Below are 14,953 nucleotides of genomic sequence, written 5' to 3' on the forward strand. Positions count from 1 at the left end.
GCAACTCCGGCCCCTGAAACAGCCTACCGCCATCCTAACAAAGTCCCCAATCCCTGCTCCAACTCTGAACCTTCTCTGCATTTGCTGCCTAAAAATAATGCAACAAATTTAGGAGGCCGAACCCACCGCCTGCAGTCTAACCTTCCTAATCCTAGCCACCTTCCCCATCCAAACAAACGAGAAGATCAGTCTGTCTACCCCAGTAAAAAACGCCTTGGGCAAAAAGACAGGTAGGCACTGAAACAAGAACAAGAATCACGGCAAAACATTTATATTTATTGTCTGCATCCGACCCGCCAACGACAGAGGGAGATTGTCCCACCTCAGCAAGTCAGCCTTCATCTCCCCACCAAGTTAGTGAAATTAAACCTCCAAAGCCCTGCCCAATTCCGGGCCACCTGCACACCTAAATACCTAAAATGAGACCGCCAGTGAAATGGCAGTCCCCCCCTATCCCCACTCCCACTCCTGGAGGAGAAACCACAAAATACTCACTTTTCCCTAAATTCAATTTATAACTTGAAAACGTCCCAAATCCCTAGAGCAAACCCATTATACTCCCCACCAAAGAGTTTTGCCCCTAAATATACAGCAACAAGTCACCTGCAGATAAGGAACCCTATGTTCCACCCGTCCCCCCCCGCTCACTATGCCGTTTCCACAACCCCGAGCTCCTCAGCGCAATAGCCAAGGGCTCTATAGCAAATGCAAACAAAAGTGGGGACATGAGGCATTCCTGCCTCGTAGCCCGATTCAATGCAAAATACCCTGAGTTCATACTATTTGTGAACACACTCGCTATCGGCTTCTTATATAACAGCTGCACCCACTCCACAAACGGGTTGTGGGGGTGAGACTCACGCAAACACAGGGAGAATGTGCAAACTCCGAAAGAACAGTGACCCGGGGCCAGGATCAAACCCGGGTCCTTGCCGCCTTCACCAACACTAAACTTGGTAAGAAGTCTTACAACACCAGGTTAACTTGGTGTGTGTGAGTCAGATGTGAATATCCAAAATAACTGAGGAATACGAAATGAGACTACCTAATTCAGAAAGTCAAACTCCATTCAGGTTAAATGCTGGCTTTGGATTCTGGCTACATTTACACTGAAAGAAAGTCTCTGTAGTCCCTGAGGACCATAGGCTGCTCGCCCCTTTTGAGAGAAAGCTGAGTGCTGGTGATTTAACCTAAGGGTCATAGAATCATAGAATTTACAGTGATTTACAGTCGGACAGCATGGCAGCACTGCGGTTAGCACTGTTGCTTCACAGCGCGAGGGTCCCAGGTTCAATTCCCGCTTGGGTCACTGTGCAGAGTCTGCACCTTCTCCCCCTATCTGCGTGGGTTTCCTCGGGTGCTCCAGTTTCCTCCCACAAGTCCCAAAAGATGTACTTGAATTGTATATTCTGAATTCTCTCTCCGTGTACCCGGACAGGTGCCAGAGTGTGCCGACTGGGGAATTTTCACAGTAACTTCATTGCAGTGTTAATGTAAGCCTACTTATGACAATAATAAAGATTATTATTAGTGCGAAGGAGGGCATTTGGTCTATCAAGTCTGCACCAGCCCTTGGAAAGAGCACCTTATTTAAGCCCATGCCACCACCCTATCCCTGTAACCTAATAACCCCACCTTGCCTTTTGGACACTGAGGGAAAATTTAGCATGGCCAATCCACCTAACCTGCACATCTTTGGACTGTGAGAGAAACACACGCAGACACGGGGAGAAATTACAAACTCTACACAGTCACATAGAATTCAATCCGGGATCCTAGAGCTGTGAGGCAGAAGTGCTAACCACTATGCCACCGTCACCACACCTCAGGCAAGGGGCATGGTTGAGAAAAAGAGAGCTTCAAGGATAACCTCAGCCTGTACAGGAATTCAAAAAGTGCTTTTGGCAACACTCCACAAAATAAACCAGCCATCCAGCCAACTGAGCTAACCGACCCCCAATGGTGAAATATATACACTATAACCACAGTGTCAATGCACACTGAAACATCCTTGTGCAAGCATTACTATTGTAATATGATTTCACATTTAATTTTCACTTTAGATGGAATAATTGGAGAGCTGCAGATTAACAGGCGAATGATGTTCATAGAATCATAGAATTTACAGTGCTGAAGGAGACAATTCGGCCCATCGAGTCAGCACCGACCCTTGGAAAGAGCACCCTCCCCAAGCCCACACCTCCACCCTATCCTTGCAACCCAGTAACCCCACTTAACCGTTTTTGGACACTAAGGGCAATTTAGCATGGCCAATCCACCTAACCCGCACATCTTTGGACTGTGGGAGGAAACCAGAGCACCTGGAAGAAACCCACGCACACACAGGAAGAACACGCAGACTCCGCACAGATAGTGACCCAAGCTGGGAATCGAAACTGGGACCCTGGAGCTGTGAAGCAACTGTGCGAACCACTATGCTACCGTGCTGCCCCAATGTTGATACATTGGATTCTCCGTTTGGCAGATGAGTAGCCTCAAATTTGCGCTCCCACTGGGAGTAGGAATCCAGAGGCATTTCACTATCCCTTGCCATGCAAGTCCATGCATGGTGGGAATTGCAAGGGATTCCCAAAGCGAAGTCCGGTGGCTGGGCCTCCTCCCCTCTGACAACACAATTCCGTCCCTTCAACATCAGATTTGATGGATCATCCACCCCTCCACACCCTACAATACGAGGGTGACCCAATCCCCTAACTGATCCACCACCAGAGACCCCATTACAGAGATTCACACCAGAGAAATAGAGGAAGTGAAGCACTTAACTGCATTTGATGTGATCCAAAAGTTGGCAATCATAGCTAGATGTTTATAAACATTGCAGTTAGTTCCACAGCTGGGTACTTGAGATCCATTCAAGCATGAAGGGCAAGTAAATTAAACAATCCAGACAGCTGGCTGTGTGCAAGCTGTCAATCACGGCCTGGTGAAACCAATTTCCCATTAACATGAATGAAAGCTTTACAGATCAAAGATCTGAGGGTGTTTTAATCCAGCTGGTGTGATTGTCACTTTCTGGGAATTTAGTGATGCTGCTTTCTCTGTCTGACAATAATAAAGATTATTATTATTATTGTTGAGGGGGTCTGGGGTGGGATTCTCCTTAGGGGAGGTGTTTCTAGTGGGGGTCACTGTAATGGGGGGTTTCTAATGGGGTCTGGTGGGGGTGGGTTGGGCAGGATTTGCATTGTTGGGGTGGGGGGCCCTCCAAAGGACTTTGGGGGAAACCCTTAAACAGTTAGCCCCCTTGGCCCACCACAAGCTCCAATGCGCCAGAGGCACACCAATCAGTTTTTCTGACACGCTGGATTCTCTGTCGCATCGGGAACTGCCCTACTGATGGCGGGAAGCAGAGAATCTAGCCCATTATATTAATTGCATTATGTTTTTACAATGCTATTCTCCAAATAATTGCGTTCATATCAATATAGCAATTAATTTTCTGAAAGGCTATAAAATGTTAAAGCCTGCTCCATATTGGTTGGAGGGAGATTAAAATTAATTTGCAGTCAGTGCAAAAGAATATTGAGCGGAATGTATAGCCAAAATTGAATTTTTTTCCCATGATATTGTAACTTCTATTAACTAATTAACTGAAACAAAATTCTGTTACTGTTTTCAAGACGTTTAGATTATGCATATGTATTATAATAATAATCATAATCTTTATTGTCACAAATAGGCTTACATTAACACTGCAATGACATTCCTGTGAAAAAACCCTAGTTGCCACTAGGGGGAAGCATGGTGGTGCAGTGATTAGCACTGCTGCATCACAGCGCCAAGGACCCGGGTTCAATTCTGGCCCCAGGTCACTGTCCATGCGGGGTCTGCATATCTCCCTGTGTCTGCGTGGGTTTCACCCCCAGAACAAAAAAAGATGTGCAGGGTAGGTAAACTAGCCAAGCTAAATTGCCCATTAATTGGAACAAAAGAATTGTTTAAAATGTTTAAAATGCATCTGTGCTATAATTATATCATTATCATGTTCAGTGTGCTCTGCCCAAAGGCAGGTCTTGGCTCATTGTCTGCTGGTATTGCAGCCTGAGCTGTGTTCTTGGCAGATTTTATTTGTGATGGTTTGCCATTGCCTTCCACTCCCAGGGTAGGGCAAGGAGGCAGGTCTCAAGTCTACACCAGCTGGAACAGGAATCAAACCTGTGCTGTTAACATTATTACCAATCAAGTACTAGCCATTAAGCTAACCGGCTCTCTATAATTATGCACTGAATGCTAATTTAATGACTCACCTTTAGCCTCATTTTCACCATCTAGTACCAGCTGAAAAGCATCAGACGCCAGAGCCAAACCAGCCTTAATCAGCAAAGATCGACTGTGTTGTAAATTGTTGTTTCTTCTGACCTTCAATACAAGAAAACAATCTTTCATCATTTAATGAAATGACTCAGAAGCAAATAGATTATCAAGTGTCCATATTATAAATATTTTGCATTTAAAAGTTTGCTTTTAACAAGCAAACTATGCTTTATTTTCCCATTTCTTAGATACGCCCACCTCCACCAAGCAAGAACATGTGCTCGGTTTATTGATCATAAAATAAACCTAATAACAGTTTTGTTCCCATGGAATCCTGGAACTGGCCAATGATTGACTCATTGATGTAAGGAAGTGAATTTATTGAAACAACATGCTATATGAATGACACATCTTACTTGTATCAAAAGATACTTTATACCAAAGATCATTAAACATTATGGGCTGGATTATCCGGTCCCCCAGCCACGTGTTTCTCGACGGTGCGCTATTGGCTGGTGGCAAGATTCTCTACTCCCGCCACTTGTCAATAGAAGTTCCCACTGAAGCCACCCCACGCCAGCAGGAAACCTGCAGATGGGGATGTGCTTCCAGAGGAAACAGAGAATTGCAACGGCTGGAGAATTCCAGCCATAATATTTGTAATATTATGAAGCTATTGTTGTACAAACTTGCTTGAAATACCTTTGTTTGTATTCACGTCCTCATTTTCTTTTTTATTATTTACCATCAATTTTAGTTTTGTAATACATGATTAACATTAACTTCATGTTTTTGGTTATTTTTCTTTCTTGCTTTCGCAAAAACATTCTTTTTCTCAATTATTTGCTTGAATTACGCTAGATATATCTTCTTCACTAACTGAAACTATGGGCAGGATTCTCCGTTTGGGAGATTCTCCCACTGGAGTAGAATCACTCCTGGTCTGCTCTGGTGCTAGGAGTGGAGCCCAGGAGCAATGCCTTCCACCTCGTCATATAAATGTATGCATGGTGGGGAGCTCCCATTCTGAATCCGACTATCAAGCTGTCATTTTGAGTGGACGACCTGATACAGAGGTCCGGTGACTGGCCTCCCCACCCTGCCAGAACACGCATCATGTCCCCCCCCTCCACCTGCTGACAAGTAGGGTCATACTCCCCCTTCCCCATCAGCACGGGAATTACGGGTCACACCCTTCCCCGCAACAGCACACAAGCGTAAACTGACCCCCCCCCCCAGCTGAATGATCCCCCCCCAATCTCATCCCCAACAGAGAATCCCCCAACAGAGAATCCCACAACCGAGATCCCCCATGCCAGAGCCCCCCATGCCAGAGATCTCTATAAGGGACCTTCCTGATGATTCCCTTATTTCCCCTTTATTTGCTGGCTGTGATCATTTTGATCCATGGATGCTTACTGGACATATATCTGTTATGTCAAGCAGCAGAGAGAATGTGGAATTCAAGAAGTTATAGTACATGATGCCAATCTACGAACAGAACTCAGACTTTGTGGCACCCGACAGATGGGGTGGAACTCGGTTTGATCAGTCGGCTGGTGGCCGATGAATTGGCTGATTGGCCATATTCTGCCAGTAACAGGTGGTGATTGGATCCTGTCTGAATGGGATGATTTCTAGAGGCCTAAGGAAAGCAGAGTTGGGCCCCTGGGCACTCAGGGGAATGACTTGTTCTCTCTCTCTCTCTCATGTTTTCTCCAGAAAAGCAGCCATATTTCTGAAACTGCAGAGACCTGAATGAATCTACAGTGAAAAGCATTACAGACTGGAAAGTAGAAATGTCAACTTGAAAGCCTGGTTTGAAGAAAAGTTGGTTGGAAACAACCATCTGAAACAAAAACTCTTTATCTTTTACTTTTACTTACTATTTTCGCCCCTCTTGTGTTTTTTATCTTGTACGTGTGCATAGACGGTAGAGGCAAGTTAAAGTGAGGGATTAGGAATGAGATAATAGTTAACCAGTTGTATTTGCTGCAAATTTACAAACTTTGTGACTGTAATTATTTAACAGCTAAGGATCAAAGACTTTGGTATTTTTCTAAGAATTATTGGCCATTTCATTTGTGTTTTGACTCCGTGTCAAGGGGGCTGGAACGAACCGCGCCTTCGCCCAGGGTGTCATAACAACCCCCTTTAAGAGACCCCCACATCAGAAATTTTCCCCAGGAGTTACAACTCCTGGAAGCTACCAGCCCTTTATACCTGTTGCTCAGACAAAAGTTTTGAAAGCAGCAGCTATTACTTCATAGAAAGCTGAAAACACTTCACAAGTCTTTAAAGCCCCTCAAACCCTTTGATCTGCAAGGCTTCTATTCACTTTCAAAGAGGAATAACCTTTAGTAGGCTGTGCATGAGATGGTAATAGCTTCCAGGGGGCAGCATGGTACTAACCAGCAGTGGTTAGCACTGCTGCTTCACAGTACCAGGGACCCCAGTTCAATTCCAGTTTTGGGTGACTGTGTGGAGTTTGTACATTCTCCTTGTGCCTGTGTGGGTTTCCACCGAGTGCTCCGATTTCCTCCCACAGTTCAAAGATTTGCAGGTTAGGTGGATTGGCCATGCTAAACAGCCCCTTAGTGTCCAAAGTTTAGGTGAGGTTACAAGGATAGGACGGGGTTGTGGACCAAGGTAGCATGCTCTTTCAGAGTGTCGGTGTAGACTCGACGGGCAGAATGGCCTTCTTCTGCACTGTGGGGATTCAATGATTTTAATCTAGAGCCAGGTGTCTGGATTGTTTGTTTTCATTTCGGTTCACGTTTCAATGAATCTCAAGTCCCCTGCTGTGAATTAAGAGAGGTGATAAGTGCTTTCACTTCCTCTTTTACTCAGCAGAAAGAACGCAATTTATTTTGGTGTGATGAGGACCTGTCAATCATAACTAGGACCTGTCAATCATAACATCACTGTCTGTGCGGAGTCTGCACGTCCTCCCCGTGTGTGCGTGGGTTTCCTCCGGGTGCTCCGGTTTCCTCCCACAGTCCAAAGATATGCGGGTTAGGTGGATTGACCATGCTAAATTGCCCGTAGTGTCCTAAAAAGTAAGGTTAGGGGGGGGGGGGTTGTTGGGTTACGGGTATCGGGTGGCTACGTGGGTTTGAGTAGGGCGATCATGGCTCGGCACAACATCGAGGGCCGAAGGGCCTGTTCTGTGCTGTACTGTTCTATGTTCTATGTTCTAGATCAGGGCAACACAGTGGGAAAATAGTGCTCAGTCATTTTTTATGAGAATCGCCTGTAATGACTATTGTGATACACTCTGAGGATCACAGTTTCAAAAGAGGGGCAACAGGAGGGGCAGAAAGCTTGGTTAAGATTCTGTCTTCTTTAAGCGTTAGGAACACGATTGCCCACCCCTCGAAGACCTCTACTTACCTGAGTAATAGGGACTATTCCAACAGGAATGCCTTCCATCACCAAAATGTTACCACCTAAATAGGCTTGCTTGCACAACTCCAGGCAGAGAGGTTAAAATAGGGAACAATGGTTCTATTACTGCCTTGAAATCTTTTGGAATCTGTCAGTTATTACTTGTAATATAGATTTTTTTTATGCCTATAGTTTGAAAACCTATTGAAGACGCAACACACAATTTAATCAAACACAACTGCTTTGGTCTCTCAATTCTCTGTATTTTGTTTCCAATACATATTTTAAAATCTCTCTGCATTTTACCTGTTCAATCATCTTCATTGCTTGATCCTCTGCGACTACAGTAGATTCATAAATTTCTGCATACATCTTCAGACGGTGCAGTTTTTCAGTCAGATATTTTTCATATGGTCCTTTAGTACCTAAAGTATAAGCTTTTCTAAGATGTTCCATGGCAACCTCTATCCGTTCTTCATCTTCTTCAATCTGAGCTATTTCTATATGAACTTGGCACCGCAGCTGAACCAACGAACTAAAATAATTCAATAAGGAGTAGAGTTTATAAAATGAAACAAGGTTACAAAAACTAAATGTCTTTAGTTGGGAATTTTATGCTGACAAATGACAGAAGAGCACAAATTCATTATAACATTGTTGTTAATCGCTATGCACTTAAAACGTGGTCGTAAAATTCCTCAAATAATCAGTATCATGAAAACTGTAGTCAGAAAATATTTTAATCATTGTAAATATTTACTATCTTAGGCAAATAAATTAATAGATCTCACTATTATAAGCTCAATGGAGCCTGAAAAGAACAGTTACTATTTTCTGGAAATTTCCGCCATTGAAATAAAGCATCTATATTATAACGCCTAGTTAACAGTGCAAAAAACAGAGGAAATCATCCCCAAAATGATCTTCATCATTACTTTCTGGGAATTTTTCTCTGTTTATATTCTTGCTGAAATAGTCGAGAGTTAAGCATTAACTTAAAAAGGTAAGAATCTGCCCACTATTAAAATGAATGGCAAACATGAACATCCTGAATTAATTTTACTCTTATACTCCCTGTCACTTAGATTGCAAAATAATGTAACTGGTTGGTTCTTTGGGATTTGGAATTGATATGCTTGCTGGATTGATGGGATCCATCAGCACTTCCATTTACTATATCTCAGGTAAAACTGCAGGAAACTAATGCTGCTACCATCCAGAAGAATTGTAGAAAATTCATTACACTGGAACATTATTCACCACTTTATTATTGTGCTATGGTTTAAGGAATGCATTTAAAATGTGTCTCATCTTGTAACGCTTCATATCCTGTATAAAGTAGGCAGTTTTAAGAAGGACTAAAGAGATTGGTAGTTGAGTGAAACAAAAGTTGTTTTTCTGTTAAACTGTTAATATTTACTCTTTATGCTCAGTAACCAGGTAAAAGGCCATTCTGTTCTGAATGCTACTCAACTATTTCCCACAGCTTTAGCAGCATCCAAAGAGGTATCACTGGTAATAATTTATGCCACGTTTATAAGGAAAGAAGATTCTTGTGGAGCCGTATCTCAAATAATTATAGCGTGCAGATATTAGTCCGCGCATCCTGTTGGATGTAATTTAATTACAACTGTGCATGAAAGTATAACGCGGAATCATAGAATCCCTACAGTGCAGAAGGCGGCCATTCGGCTCATCGGGTTTGTACTGACCATCCGAACGAGCACTCTACCTCGGCCCTCTCCCCCCGCCCGAGCTCCATAACCCCACGTTACCTTTTGGACACTAAGGAGCATGGCCAATCCACCTAACCTGCACATCTTTGGACTGTGGGAGGAAACCGGAGCGCCTGGAGGAAACCCAAGAAGACACGGGGGGAATGTGCAAACTCCACACAGTCGCCCAAGGCTGGAATTGAACCCGGTCCTCGGTGCTGTGAGGCAGCTGTGTTAATCACTGGGCCACTGTGCCGTTGCCGTAAAAAGCAATTTGCAACAACCTACTCATATTGTATTACATCAATTACTATTCAGTGTTATAAATGTACTAGTGTATTGAAATTTTATTGGACCTCAATTTTTGCCAACAGGCAAGGTTAGAGGATAATTATAACCTCTGCGAAGGTAACATGGGGCTGGATTCTCCAATGCTGCGGCTATATCCGCAGGATGCTTCTGGTCTTACGACCAAAAAGATGGCTAGCAGCCGCGCCACGTAAAGCCCCCCCGCCCGACTTTATCTGCCGATACGGATGGAGAATGGCCGGGTCCGTGGCCCCGTATGCACATGGCAGCGGCCTGCAGCGGCTGTGCTGGACAACATGGCACCAGCCACATGCGGACCCGGCCTGCCAAAAACTGCCTCCCTGTAATCCCCCCTCACCACCCCCGTTCCCCCCCCCTCCCCCCCCCCCCCCCCCCCCCCCCCCTCCCCGACTGTAGTGGTACTGGACACAATGTACAACCACCACGTGAAGTCCCGAAAAGTGAGAGGACACACGCCCCACGCTCTTGGAGACTCGGCCCATCGGGGGCGGAGCATCGGGGGAGGGCCTCAGGTGACGTCCTCCTCGAATACACTGTTTTTGAGGGGGCGGGGCAATGTAAAAACAGCGCCGCCCCCCGATTCCGGCGTAAAAAAGGATTCGCCGGCTGATCGCTGAACGGGATTTCAGCAGCAGCGATCGGAGAGTCCAGCCCATGGTGTTTGCACATTTAACAATATTCTCCATGATAAATCTAATCAGTGAATAAACTGATCTAGACATTATTAATCAACAAAAAGAGGGACTACAAAAGAGGCCATAACCAAAATTGTTCTTGCAGGACAGAACATGGGCAGTTCTAAATGAACAGGTTTTGTGCAGATAATTCTTATATGCTTCTAAAGATTAGCTTTTTGCATGTTTAGAAACGATCACAAAGTAGTATAATTTCACACAAATTCTGCGGCCTGGGAATTCCTTCATTTCATATTTGTTTTAGTTAGAAACAGGTAAAATGATTTTAGATCAGTCTGTGATTAAATTTCCTCAACTGTAAAGGCGTTGTAGATTAAATAAATGATGGAGCTCCCATTAACTTATTTGGTTGTGCCATTTTTGATTTGCTGTTAGACTCACTGCTATGCATTTAGGTTATAAATCTAGGAATTCTTATCGCAAATTTGCAAAGGCGAGACCAACATACACAATAGAACAATTTGCATGCATTATCAATTCCATTGTTACAGGAAATTCTGAACCATCTTTTACATTACCCTAAATTCACACTTTAAATCAGAAAAAATTCATACATACATCCAAACTCTTCAATACAAGGGGAACTAAGAAACATGGATTTTCCTCGACAGTTTACATCTGATTGCAATGGAAACAAAGGGACTATTTAAAAATATATTTTACAACCAGGGCACTGTGGGGTTTGGAGAGGGCCTCTTTGCAGGATGGCCTGTAGCTACTGCAGCCCCCAGGCAGCCATGGAACGCTTCCTAAGCCTGCCTAGAGGGATGGCATCCCCATCCCGCCCCAAGGTCTGCCACCACCCTTCAAACAACCGAGCACATTGGTCGCCGATGCCTGTGTGAACCTGGAGGCCAAAGTGGAAAATACCAGTCAGTCTCCATTGAGAGTCCTTAGTACGCAATGGTAGCACTGTTACCCCACACATAACCTTAGGGAAAATGGCCTGGGCTGCTCCTAACTGCTGGGTTCCATTTCTGCCAAATACAAATGTTGGTAGCACGTGCAGCAAGGATTCCGGAACAATTTCATTTCCATCCACCTCTCTAATCTCTGCTATGCTGCAGTGTACCCACTGCACCTGCTTAGGGAGCATTTGATACAGATTACAATTTTAGTTACCTGTCAAGATCACTAAGAATTGTTGCCACATTGATCAGTTGTTTCAACACATTCTTACGCAAATTAGGTTGAAGCATAGGTAGGCAGAGTTTCCACTGAGTTACGCACACAACCTGAACTAGATTCCAATTTGCCGCCCGTATGGCATTCTGCAGAACTTCATCCATTCGCTTAATTACCCTCAAGCAATTCTAGGGAATGGAAAAAGACAAAAACTGATTAGCAGCAAAATTCATTGTAAAATCATCGGCTGGATTCTCCGTTTCTGAGACTAGGTGCTGACGCCAATGGGGAATTCGTGGACTTTCACAACAGAAAGATCGACGCCACACCTGTACCGATTCCACTACAATTATTGGGCTAGCACCGGCATCACGTGGAACACAATCAATTTGAATGAAAAACGGTGTTGGATTCGCCGGGTGTGTGATTGACACTTAGGAGGCTGACAAGCTGCTACCGCATATAAACGATTGTCCCCCCACACACACACCATCCCACCCTAAAAGATGGCCGTAAGGGGTGCGGCACCAAGTTTCAGAGACACGGAACTGGAGACCCTCCTGGACATGGTGGAGGATCGGCGGATGACCCTGTACCCTTGCCCAGGAACAAGGCTACCAGGTGCCGCTATCCATCGTGCTTAGGTACATGGGAGAGCTGGTGAGAGCAGTGGGCAAAGTGCCTGAAGGAGGGGGAGAACTGGAGGGGAGTGGTTGGGTGGTCAGTTCACCCTCATGCAAGAGTGGTGCAGGGAGGATGCCCCTTCTTGATGAGGGGTTGGGAGTGCTATCCTTGCCAACCAGAAGGGGGTAAACCTTTGTGTTGTGCGGGATAGAGGTCAGACTCTGGCTGCTGGGATCAATTCAAAATGGTGGCCCAAGACCAGTAAGCGCAGAGAAACCGGCGTGCTCCTCGATATGCATGATTTTGCACAGAAAAGATATGAGAATACTACCTCAGCAACACTCCTAGTGCCAAATGAACACAGTCCCGTTTCTCTGCTGGCCTAATTTCTCAAACGTGCTCCTGACCTTTTAGTCAGCAGTCCATTCAGACTTCCCAGCACCAGGGTTCACACACAAAACAGAAATGGAAACTGGAACTATATTATCTATCTTAACACACAAATATATTCAACTTTAAAATTATACATGATCCCTAAAACTATTATACATCATGACATCTGGGATTTTAGTATTTCTTTTTAAAACTGATGTTAAAAAATGGGTTTATTCTCATTTGTAAAAAATATGCACTGTTCATAAACTGCATATGCAATAATTGAATCATTCCAAGTCTATGATCAGTAACGAATGCAATGAGCCAGTTTCACAATGGCATCAGAAAATTAAAATAAGAAATGCAAGAGAAAAACTGACGTAGGCAACAATACCGTTACAAAACTCTTTGTGCATTTCTCTGCCTTAGCTCCAAGTTTCAGTATTGTGAGTTCTGAGTCCACACACTCAATCTCCATTGCCATTACTTTATCCTGCAGAATTAAATGCAAATTAATAACAGCCATGCATCACATCACTAAATTGAAACTAAGCTGCGTAAAATTAATAACAAATATCATCTTAGTTGTCTGATATTCTTTTAACTCCGATTACAACAAAAATGTTAACCATATATTTTAAACTAGCTAAATCTTTGATGAAATAACAACTCAACTGTGCTAATATGCAAGTTATTCACTTTGCAAAGTAAGATTCCAACTTGGAATTTCTAAATGCAAGTTTCATTCTCAGTGCAGGAGATCCTTCGAACCAACCAGACCACAAAGCTTCACAAAGCTTCAGCCCAGCAGGTAAGTACAAAAGACAAGGTTGAAGCATTTTAAATCATCTTCAGGATAAGTGTTGAGTAGGTGATCCATCTTCGGCCTCCTCTTGAAGTCTTGAAGTCCCCAGCATCATACATACCAATCTTTAACCAAGTCAATTCATTCCACAATACGCCATGATAACATTCCGGCTATAATGCTGAAGATCTGTGTTCCCAAAAAAGCTGTGCCTCTAGCCAGGCAGTTATTTCTTTAAATATAAATTTAGAGTACCCAATTATTTTTTTCTAATTAAGGGGCAATTTAGCGTGGCCAATTCACCTAACCTGCACATCTTTTTGAGTTGTAGGGGTAAGACCCACGCAGACCTGGGAAGAATTTGCAAACTCCACAGAATAGTGACCCAGGGCCGGGATCGAACCCGGCTTCTCAGCGCCATGAGGCAGCAGTGCTAACCATCGGGCCACTGTACCAACCTTAGCCAGGCTTATCTAATACAGCTACAATACTGGCATCTACATAACAAATTGGAAAATTGTCGAAGTATGTTCTGTCCTCAAAAAGCAAGGCAAATCCAAACCCTGCTGCTCTTACTCATCAGCAAAGTGGTGGAAGGGTTTGCCAGTACTGCTGTTAAGCAGCAATTACGCACCAAGAACCGGCTAACTGATAGTCAGTTTGGGTTTCATCAGGACAGCTCAGCTCCATACCTCATCACCTCCTTGGTCCTAACGTATGAACATACATATGAATTAGGAGCAGGAGTAGGGTGATGAGACCATCAATTCACGTGACATGTAGTTAGAAGTGAACAGTGGTTTTAATCGTCTTACAACAGAGCCTGTGACGAGATGAACTCTAGATGAACTGGCAGGCAGGCTCCGACTGCCAAGCTTTATACAACCAGTGAATTATGCTATTATGATTCACCACATTCACCCCCTGTAAAAAAATCAAGTCCGGCAGGGGTGATGGTTTACAGATTGAGCCTGTCCGGTGGTCGGGTTGTCCGTTGTGATCGGCGGAGCACCGGGGTTGCAGCCTTTTCTGGTGGCTGGATGATCACGGTCGGTTGGGGTACGATGGCGGACTCCGGGGGTGATTCCGTCCGAGCTTCGTACCCGTCTGGTTCGACTGGGGAGTGGGGGCGCTGGGAGCTTGCGGGTGCGGGCGCGCGGAACATGTGTAGCGAACTGGTAGGCGTGGGGCGCTGCAGGTTGGGTGGGATGTAGTGTGAGGGGTACCTCGGCGGTGGTAGTGGTGGGGTTTGATCCTGAAGGCGCGAGGTCCCGGAGGGATACGGTGTCCTGACGGCTGTCAGGGAACTCTATGAAGGCGTATTGGGGGTTTGAGTGTAGTAGGAGCACTTTTTACACAAGCGGGTCAGTTTTGTGCGCCCTGACGTGCTTCCTGAGGAGCCCTGGGCCCAGTGTCTTCAACCATGCCGGGAGCAAAACCCCCATGGTAGTGCCCCTGGAAAAGATAAAGAGCCGCTCGTGAGGGGTCTGATTGACGGCAGTACACAAGAGGGACCTAATAGCGTGGAGCGCGTCTGGGAGGACTTCTTGCCAATGGGAGATCGGAAGATTCCTGGACCGGAGGGTCAGTAGGACGGTCTTCCAGACCGTCGCATTCTCCCT

The 14,953-nt window shown here is 44.8% G+C and overlaps 1 protein-coding gene across 4 annotated transcripts in view; it reads right to left on the minus strand.

Annotated features, from left to right (window-relative positions):
- The window catches only part of LOC119950709 (cilia- and flagella-associated protein 46), a 365,535-nt gene that overhangs the window by 278,122 nt on the left and 72,460 nt on the right, over positions 1-14,953 (minus strand). For all 4 annotated transcript variants that reach the window (XM_038773375.1, XM_038773376.1, XM_038773374.1 and 1 more), the window contains 4 exons: positions 12,921-13,019; positions 11,525-11,715; positions 7,969-8,197; positions 4,269-4,380 (listed from right to left, as the gene is read on the minus strand). In XM_038773375.1, coding sequence (XP_038629303.1) covers positions 4,269-4,380; positions 7,969-8,197; positions 11,525-11,715; positions 12,921-13,019 — 631 coding nt within the window. The remainder of the gene's footprint in view (positions 1-4,268; positions 4,381-7,968; positions 8,198-11,524; positions 11,716-12,920; positions 13,020-14,953) is intronic.

Source organism: Scyliorhinus canicula, chromosome 16 (genome assembly GCF_902713615.1).
Source record: "Scyliorhinus canicula chromosome 16, sScyCan1.1, whole genome shotgun sequence".
Taxonomy (NCBI): domain Eukaryota; kingdom Metazoa; phylum Chordata; class Chondrichthyes; order Carcharhiniformes; family Scyliorhinidae; genus Scyliorhinus; species Scyliorhinus canicula.